The sequence below is a fragment of the Hesperophylax consimilis genome, chromosome 4, assembly GCF_061612785.1.
Source record: "Hesperophylax consimilis isolate HC1 chromosome 4, BYU_Hcon_1.0, whole genome shotgun sequence".
Taxonomy (NCBI): domain Eukaryota; kingdom Metazoa; phylum Arthropoda; class Insecta; order Trichoptera; family Limnephilidae; genus Hesperophylax; species Hesperophylax consimilis.
In genome coordinates, this window is record NC_142839.1 from 42,006,315 (window position 1) to 42,017,025 (window position 10,711).

The window sequence follows — 10,711 nt, forward strand, 5'->3', positions numbered from 1 at the left end:
TAGAAATTAACAAAAACTCTAATAATCCAAAAGCTATTCTAATTAATGAACAAACAAATATAATTCGTTCACCCCTACTAGATATCTTCAAACCTAATGCAAATATGAGTGCACTATGAAGTACTTAATTATGCTATTAAAATAACCCTATGAGTCATCGTTTGGGAATAACTAACATAAAGACATTCAGTCAAATTTAAACATTACACTAATTGGGGAAACTTTGCTGGGGTAATAACCATTAATAATTTTTGATATTTTACTTAGAAATCAATTAAGAAATCAGTAAATGAAATTAAAATACCTACCTAGAAATAATATAAATTTATCGTCTGTAAGTGGGCTACCCACAGTTTGATAATGCCTTCAGAGGGCGAAACAGCTGTCACGCGTAATAATAATTACACAGCAGAACTTGTTTAAAAATAAACTGTTTTTATAAACCCAATAATAATATTATTGTATATATAAAAAAAAAAAAAAAAAAAAAAAAAAAAAAAAAAAAAAAAAAAAAAAAAAAAAAAAAAAAAAAAAAAAAAAACAAATGTCTCGATATGTATTCCTTCGAAACCTGGGTTGGAGCAATTAATTTAGAATGTATTGCAGTTGATATTGATGATTTCAATTACCCCAAAAGACATCTTTCATTGAGAGAAATTAGTAATGTCGTAAGCGATATGCTAATTAAGAAATATTCAGGATTCTACCAGATCTACACCGACGGATCGAAAAAACCGGATCAAGTTGGAGCTGCCTTCATTTCAATACAAAACAATTTTACACATAAAATAAAACTGAATAAAAATTGCACTATTATGAATGCAGAATTGATAGCAATCAAAGAAGCTGTGGAGTATTCAATTAAAAATAACTGGAATCAAATTGTAATATTAAGCGATTCTAAAAGCGCGCTTCAACATATCAAAAGTGTTTCAAAAGGAATTGCCTGCAGAAAGATAGCCTACAATATTGCAGATCAAATAATGCGGCTACAGCAGAAAGGTGTGCAAATATGCTTGCAATGGATTCCATCTCACGTAGGAATACATGGGAATGAAGAAGCGGATTTGTTAGCAAACGAAGCATGTGTGAATGGACACATGTATGACTGGAAACCAGATGCTGAAGATTACTGCCAAAAAATTAATTCAACATGTAATATGATGTGGAATCAACATTTTGAGATTTTATCTACCAATAAGGGTATATGGTATAGAAAACTCCAAAAGGAACCGTTTAAAAAACCCTGGTTCACTGAGGTTAATCTGAAAAGATCAGAAATGAGAATAATTTTTAGATTAAGATCCGGACATGCACTAATGGGAAGAGTATTGTGTTTGATAGGCCTCTCTGATTCTCCAATGTGCTCAATATGTGAAGAAATTGAAGATGTCCAACATACATTAACAAAGTGCATTAAGTATGAACAACAGAGAGTAACAATATTGATGACCTCGGACCCATCGGAAGTTCAGAATTTAATAGCCTCAACAGAGTTCTATGCCATATCAAGAATCATGAAATTTATTCGATCATGTAAATTGGAAAATATTTGAAAGTGTAATCTTGGACAAAAGGCACCTTTTAAAGAACTTATAAATTATAATTAAAATATTTTAATATTGTAATTTTAAAAACAGATGAGGCAAAAAATGACAGCATTATGTGAGTCAGAAGCCTCGTTAATAAATTTAAAAAAAAAAAAAAAAAAAAAAAAAAAAACTTGTTTTGATTTTTTGTCGAGTAAATCTAGTCTAAAATTGGCACATTTTAGGTACAGTTATGTTTTCAAATACATGGAAGTGTCGTGTTTTTTTGGTGTAAATGTGATGCATTTTCCGAATATAAACATGATAATGTGTATATTATTTTAAAGAAAACTTGTAGTTTTGGTGTGGTAAAACTTAATGCTACTAAGCTGATTTAATATATAAAATCATTGAGTTGAGATTATCCAGAGCAACCGTGGGTGAATTTGGTTACATCCAATGAATGTTAGTTAAATAAGAGCAGCGGAAACAGCCCGATACAAGACAATGTGGTTACTTGCTACCATAGATTAACGTTATGCAGTTGATACCACAGAGTGAAAACATCTACATATGTGCAACATAGAAAACATATTAAAACGAATACTTATCCAATATCCGTCTTATACATAGAGCTACAATTAGATACTAGGGCGTACTAATACCGATAAGACTACCGATAGACCGCATTGAGTAGTTTTACTTAGAGCCTTGGGAGAGTTGAAGGTCAGTTGGAGGTAAAAAAGCGGAACCTGTCATATCACATCAGCGATTTTTTTATAATAGTTATTTATTTAATCTCAGCTCATTGTATTTTTTTGTTCACAGGATGTACCTATTCGTATTTGTCTATATTTATTTGCCTATATTTGTTTGTCTATTCTCATATACGTTATTTTTCAATATCCTGACGAAGAAATCATTGGTTTTGCTACATGTCAATTATTTTGATTAAATAATAGTGGTTTACACAAAATTAAAATGACGCCGCAATGTGAATGTTAATTTATTTATTAATTTTCGGGAAATCGACAGTTTACATTTATTTCAGTTTGTACATAAGTATTATATAGCCAAAATAAAACCAATTATGGATTTCCTCCCTGTGACTTTACCTCTACTGAGACAGCATAATAAGGAATAAGTAAATTTAATTTTTTTGAAGTTTTTTTAAAGTGAATAATAATATTATTGAACTGTAAAAAAAAATAATTAGAACTGTTTTATGATATTAGCAAAGAAAAAAGAATAGTGCTAAAAGGACCTTCAAATTTGAACGTAAATACATGCTTCATTTGCCCAGTATCCCAGCGCTCCGTCTCACTTACACTCGTCTGACATGGTAGATTCGCATCCTATTTCAATTTGAAGCAGTTTAGCAATGGAAATTTTTGCCTCAATTTGACAAATTTTGGATCACGAAATACGCCCACAAGGCACTTCTTGTGTTATAATTTTTCTATGGATTCATATCAATTTGATTTGTGAGCTGTGGATCCTGGGTAGCTAGCACAGTCGATCAATAAAGGATTTATCAATAATTTCGGTAACTTGTCTTCTCATTATTTCCAACGAAACCCAAAATCCCGTTTCACGTGAAATGAATGAGTGTGACAATATTTGTTCATACTCTGAAAGTAACATTTATATGGTTTAAATATAAAGCCTAAAATTATGGTGAATATTTTCTTCGATGGTTTTTTTTTCGTTATTCGGTAGTATTTTTTTTATTTTCATAATATTACTTGATTTTGTAGTGCACATTATTTGTGCATTTTCACATTATTTCCTAATGTAAGCTGGCGCTTATGTTTTAGTAAGGAGTGCCCGTTAATAAAAGAAAGATAAAAAGCTTAGGTAATAGTGATAAATAATGATAATACAGAGACAAGAATAACAATTTCGAGGTCTTAAAAGTATAAATAATACAAGTAAATGAGTTATAATCACTATTTATATGTGTGGTAAAAAATTATCTTAAAATAAATCTCTCTTTCATTATATTGCATCGGTGCTTGAGATATAATTTATACAGTTTATATTAATACAAAATCTGCTTAAAATAGTATCTCTCACGATAAAAAATATAATAAAGACAGTTAATATGAAAATAAATTAAAATAGTATCTCTCACGATATAATGAAGACAAGTTATATGAAAATTGTATCTCTCACAATAGAATATATAATAAAGACAAGCAATATGAAAATAAATTAAAATAGTATCTCTCAAGATAAAAGATATATTGAAGACAGTTAATATGAAAATTAATTAAAATATTATCTTTCACGATAAAAAATAAAATGGAGACTGTTAATATGAAAATAAATTAAAATAGTATCTCTCACTACAAAAGATATAATGAAGAGAAGTTATATGAAAATAGTATCTCTTACAATAAAATATATAATAAAGACAAGTAATATGAAAATAAATTAAAATAGTTTCTCTCATGATAAAAGATAGGGTGAAAATAAATTAAAATATTATCTGTCAGAATAAAAGATATGATAAAGACAATTGCACAAGATCCTAATAACAACACCAACCTACAAAGAGAAAGACTTTTGGCTAACGAAATTTGGAATATTATAAAACCATTTAATATTATCCTTCTTGCAATAAAACCATAAAAAAAACGACCTTAAAAGATGTATTAAAACATAGATTATGGACACGGGAAGGAATAATATAGATACAATGTTGCAATCTAACAAAGATTAACCTTATGTTTTTCTTCTGTATGTTTTACCACTATACATTTTTTTGTTTAATGTTATGTTTTTCTTCTTTTTTTTCGATTTATAATTTACCTCTTGTATATTTTGAACGTTAACACAAATTACTTAAAAAAAAAACATAAATAAAAAAACTTGGTACCAACTAATATCTTTATAGTTATACCTCTGTTTATTTAGTTTTTAAGCCGTATCTCCAAAGAGATGAACATTTCAAGTTTGTAAAATATCTGTAAGTTCAAATATTTTAAAATGATTGGAAAACAAATTATTACGTGTAAAGTGTTGAAGTTTGAACATTAAATTACAGTTTTGTTTCATGAAGCCATTTAGTTCTGACAGGTAAAGCAATATGAAACACAGGTAGTGTTAAAACGAATCCACATAACTGCTGATTTGAAACTCGTAATTGTAATGGATGTGAGGCAACAACAGTACGAATCTTTCTGAAAGAATGAATTCTATGTGGTTTTTTTATTAATTTTATTTTGTAAAAGTGTTGTTAAAGGACGTACCTGACTTATTTTAACCAGTGATTCTTGACATTATTTGGAGTAAAAATTTAGTAAAATTTAATCTGCAGTGACATCGAAACATGAAATTGAAAAATACATAGAAAATAAAAGGTGATGGTTGCAACTTGGAAACAAATCCAGATCCTCTTTCGTACCTGTCTGGGTTGCAAATATATTCGGGTAAAACTTTACAATCATACAAAAATAAAGCAGAATATTAAGATATTAATCTCTAACGACAATATCAACTACTCTCAAAAAAAATTGAAACACAAATGATTCGGTCGCAACTAGAAAAAACCTAGAATCGCTTACATGCCGGAAAGTGCTCTGTAAGTTGATATGGTCAAATTAGCTCATTGATTAGAGCAGTTCCCTGAAAAGGAAGAGGTTCAGATAAAAGCAGAGAGGAGGAAAAATTCATTGATACGACTGAATCTTTTTCTGACTCTTTTCACATTTATCTTTTGAGAGTCGTTATTATTGTCTTCGATGATAAAACATCAAAATTTGAGGTTAAACTCATCAGCTATTCCAGTATAAAAAAATTCATCCTAGATCTGTAAAAAAGTCAATGATGTCACACATTAAAATTCAAATGGATGTATTTAAACGAGACACTATCTAGATTGCATTAAGTTCAGGTAGAATCATGCAACCATATAAAATAAAGCAGCCAACACATATGAGTTAAGAAAATGAAGAAAAATACAGCTAAAAATGACTAAATTGATATAGTTGAATTAGTTCAGTGGCCAGAACACTCCCACGTAAACGAAGAGAATATTCCAATTTCTAGGGGCGACTAAATCATTTCTGTATCATATTTTTCGTTTGTTAGTTTTTAATATTTTCTTAAAGATTAAACGTTACAATTTGAGGTTTTACTCATTATTTTATTAAAAAATAAAAAAATGATGATATTAGTAATTCTTGAAAAATGTCAACGATTAAACTGACGGAAAATTATTAGGCCTCAATAACTCAATTGGTAGATATTGGTAAGTATTGTCTCGGTAAGATACAGGATCTGGGTTCAATTCCGTGTTGCGATCGTTACATCGTTAATGAAAAACAATTTAAAAACTTTGAATATACAAATATTTGATATATTTATTTGTATGGCATTTATGCCAGCCTTCCGAAATTTCACATTGATACACTAAAATCATTGTTTAATGGACCAGCACGGCTCATAACCGGGGTTTCTAAATATTCGCACATTTCTGAACACCTTCGTAACCTTCACTGGCTCAAGTGCCCTGAAAGAATTCAATACAAATTGCGCTGGATGGTTTTTGAATCCGTCAAAAAAAAGGCTTCATCATATATCTCTGAACTATGCGTCCCAAAAAATACTGGTCTGAGGCATTCAACTCTTAGATCAGCAACATCATCAGCTGTAGGCAGACTGATGGAACCTAAGCACAAGCCAAATACTAAGTTTGTGATCGTTTTTTCGGAGCATCTGGGCCGGAGGCTTGGAGTAAACTTCCCCTGGAACTAAGATCCATAACAAATCCAACAGAAATCAGGTTTAAACTAAAAAAAAATCATTTTAAGCTGTAGTACCCTTAAATTAAATATACCATTCCTGAGAGAAAGTCCAATTGTACCTAATTTTACAATTTTCTAAATGTCAAATTGTCCTAAATCCTGTATCTAAATTTCACTAATAAACAATTCGTTAATGTTAAATAAGTGTTAATTTTAAGTGACCTACCAGTTAAGTATGGTACTGTATATTATCTCCATATACAGTTAGTAATAATATAGATTATTGTAGACATGTATAATATATTTGTACTCCGCCCTTGGGGTAATTTTGCATAAAAACAGCGCTGTACAAATCATCCAGATATTATTAATATTAATCTTTAGAAGATTCAACCTTTTTTAAGAGTAAAGTTTATGCTCTTTACGTAAAAACGTAAGATAATTAATTAATTGACAATTTTAAAATCAACTATGAAGTTCATACACCTATAAATAGACTACATCATTTTGGCATTAAATTTGGGCATATTGTAGACATGTTTAAAGATTCCGTATTAGTTATAAAACGAAATATTTTTAATCATTTTACTGAGATATGAAACTATGTAGTGAAAACATTTTTGTTTTTATATTTATATGTTCTTTAATACATATTTAGTTTTCCGTAAACCACACTATTAATTTGAATTTACCTTAATTTAATCAAAAATCATAATTTATTGTAAACTATGTAACACAACTGTATTACTTGTTAACTACTTTTGTAAACGCCCATTAGGGCGTAAATAAATAAATAATGAAAATACACACAAAATAACAAAAGCATAGTTATCTACAATTATTGAGAATAATTATATGAATTAATTAATTATTTTTAAATAGTTACTAAATAAATAGACTATTTTCCAAAAGTTCACTCGGCGCTGTGACTCGCAGCCAAAATACAGTTCGAGCAGAAAGTTCTCGCGTCTCCGGTGATACATTACTACGGAAGCTGCAGTTACATACGTACGCGAGGGATGCGCCCCCCGGCCCCCGGGTCGGGGCAGCCCCAGCCGCCTCGGTCACCGGATTAAAGCTCCAAAGCCAGACGATCAAGATAAGGGATGCATTTTAGCGGTCTTAAAAATCCAACATTTAAGAATGCTTTTATTGCAGCTTTTAAAGTTTGGGTAAATGATATCGTTTTTAACCTTTGCCGCTTGTATTTTGGGTAAATATTTTTAAATGGAATACGCTAGATAAGTTCAGCGATTGTAAGCAAGCGGGTCAAATAGGATGTTCAATTTAATCATTTTTATTGCATGGATTTTTTTATAATCTAACATGTCTGACGTAATTTTTTTTATTATTTCAATTTAAATATGTTTATGTACATATTAAAATCACTAAGCTTTTACGATGACATGAAAATGTTAGCAAAAAGTGATTGTAATATAAAATTGATGATGATATTTAGTTTTGCAGCTGAGCGCTCCGTTGTAACATCTCTTTCGGTAATTTCAGTATTTTATGAGAATGAGAGAGAGGTTATAAAAAAAATTGTCATTTACAGTACTTTTCTGCAATATAGCTAGTTCAATTGTTAAGAGAGAATTAAAAAAAGATTAAATTAATTACGATACTTAAAACTGAGTAGTATATTAAACAAAAATCTCAATAAAATATCGTAATCTATATAGGTATCTTTTTATTTTATATATTTAAAAAAATAACAATTTTGCTGATTTTCTCAACTACTATACTAGGTTTATGCCCGTATTATAGGAGTCGTTCATGATTTATGTAAGAACAAAAATAATAATAACGGAAAAGAAAATTGTTATGGTAAAATATAAATATTTTTATAAAAAATGCAAAAAGAAGGCTCGTTCCCTTTCAAATGTGCCACTGTTGTCACATGGATAGTAAAAAGGGATATAGAATTAATTGACTTTATATTGGTGTTAAGGCATTGTATATTTTAGGAGCGATGAACCAGAATTGTAGTTGAGCAAATGTGGTTCTAGTTTTAGGGACCACGCATCCCAGGTTTGTTGAAAAGCGGGTGTGTGATTGATGTTGTGGAGACACCATCAGGTTATTTTTTCGTACGTAGTAGCACTAGCCTGTATTAATAAATATCTGGTAAATATCTATGACCCTAATTTTAGGAAATAGTTCGTTTGAGGGGTGGGTGGGTAGGTTGTCATTTAAATATAATTCTCAAAATTAGTTTTTGTACTGTAAAAACATGATTGATAATAGATTCAGCACAGCCAGATTGAAAAGGGGCAAAATAGACGCTTCTTCGAGTCTCCAAGTCTTAGTTGGACCTAAAAGAGCAGAATATATGTGGTATTTTTACTGTGTCGGTCGACTGTGATTATTTCCATATATTTAACTTCATTCGATGATTTTAGGGTGGAACATGTGCAATGGTTATTAGGTGAGTTTTCATGAGTGTTTAGATTGAGTGAACATGAGTGGATGATTGGTTTAGGACAGTTATTGGATGCGTGCATGTTTGCGTATAGAAAATATGTCAATAGAAGAATATTTGTAATAAATCTTGGTATCCATAGGCATTGGATATAGAAAAATATCCGTAATATGTCTAGATATCTGTAGACATTGGATATAGAATATTATCCGTAATCTATCCTAGTATCTACAGATATTGGATATATAATAATATACGTAATCTTTCCTAGTATCTACAGACATTGGATACAGAATAATATCCGTAATCTATATAGGTATCTATAGACATTGGATATAGAAGCATATCCGTAATCTTTCTAGGTATCTATATTGGATATAGCAGAATATCCGTAGGTTTCTTTTTTTACACAAACCTACAGTTTTATTCCGAAATTATAAATATGTTCAATTTTCTCAGAGTTTAGCGGTGTTAACGATTTTTTTGTTTTTGTTCATTTTAATACAAAAATTTTGTTTGGCAAGATATCCGTGGTAGAGTAGGGAGGCTAGTTGACTCTGATTTTTTTATGAAATGAACAAAATTCAATACCCTTCATGTTATATTTGCACTTTATCCAGATTTGCTAAGATACTACTATTCTGAATCGAAATGTAGTTTTACTCGTGTTCAGCGACCACATCTGAATATCCAGGTACATCCTGGCCTTCGTCTTTCCTATACCGCTTCTTTCAGCATCTCAATGTAATTGACAAAAATAAGGTTTGAAAGGACCGGTGGAAAATGGAGCGTAAGCTGTTATGCCATATCACTTTCATTCATTGTTAAAACAATAGTTACAAACGGGAAAATTATTTTAAAGAGACCCTTGCTCGTGTAGTGATAAACTGGATGGATAAAGAACAATTTAATTTAAAACCATTAATTTTTTGATGAATCAATAAAAAAAAATCAACCCGTACAAAGAAAGATTTTTTTTTAAACGTGTTTAAAAAAATGGTGGATTGACTGAAGATTGAACCTTCCTACCCAGGAACTGGAGTCGATAACGCTACCAATCTTAAAACGATAAAGTGAAAAAAAAATCAAAAAGGCGGAATTATTGATAAAAGTCAGTAGGCTCCCAGAATCAAATTCATTTAAACATTAAAATAAATATAATCCACCTTAAAATAATTTGCCAGTACCTACCTACTTTTGTAAGTACCTTTTTTTGGACTGACGCAACATTCCTATTTTGCACTAGAATTTATTTGAATTCGGAACATTCTGGCAACACCACTTGACTCTGCCGGATATTTCTACCCATTTCTACATCTCGCACTTACTCCCATTTCCTCGATCCCCTCCCTATCCCCCTTACACTGCCGTGAAGGGGAATCACTTTGCTTACGTGAGGACGACTCGAGGACGTCTCACGCGCAGCACAGCCGCTCTCAACTCTCGGCAGACTGCTCTCAGCTATCAGCTCTCGGCTCTCAGCTCTCCGGGACTGAAGTGACCAATCTCGTAGTGGTTGTGGAGTCATTGCGTGTCTGGAATTGTATTGGAATATTGACAATTTTTAAAAACATCTAGGTATTTGAATTTGACTTTTGTTTTCGATAATGAATGAATGCAAATCTTAGAACGGGAAATTAACCCACTTCCCAACATCAAATCGTTTTGAAACTGGTTATCAGGTACACACACGCGGATATATAAGCATTTCTCTGAAATCGGATGACATTACAGCAATTAACATACGAAATAAATGTCTGTCCTACCCGATCGGCGTTTTGCGAGTTTGGTAGAGTCGTCGACTCCAGCGTAAGAAGGTTTAATCCTCAGACATATAATTTTTTTGTTAATTTTAAAAAAGATGCATTACAGGAAAAAAACCTTGTATACTGGTTGATTTTTATGAGCGGAGTAATTCAGAATTCTACAAAACTTGCGATAATATTTACTTTAAAGTAAATGATGCTTTGAAACTCGTAATTTTAATGGACTTGGGGCAAAAAGAGTAC

At 30.9% G+C, this 10,711-nt stretch overlaps 1 protein-coding gene across 1 annotated transcript; it reads left to right on the forward strand.

Moving 5' to 3' along the window:
- Positions 1–545: 545 nt before the first annotated feature.
- On the forward strand, positions 546–10,203 carry LOC149424732 (uncharacterized; the record flags this gene model as incomplete). Its single annotated transcript, XM_089631100.1, has 2 exons — positions 546–1,088; positions 9,949–10,203. Coding segments are annotated over 2 exons (798 nt in total), but the record flags the coding sequence as incomplete, so codon positions are not given.
- Between the last annotated feature and the right edge of the window lie 508 nt (positions 10,204–10,711).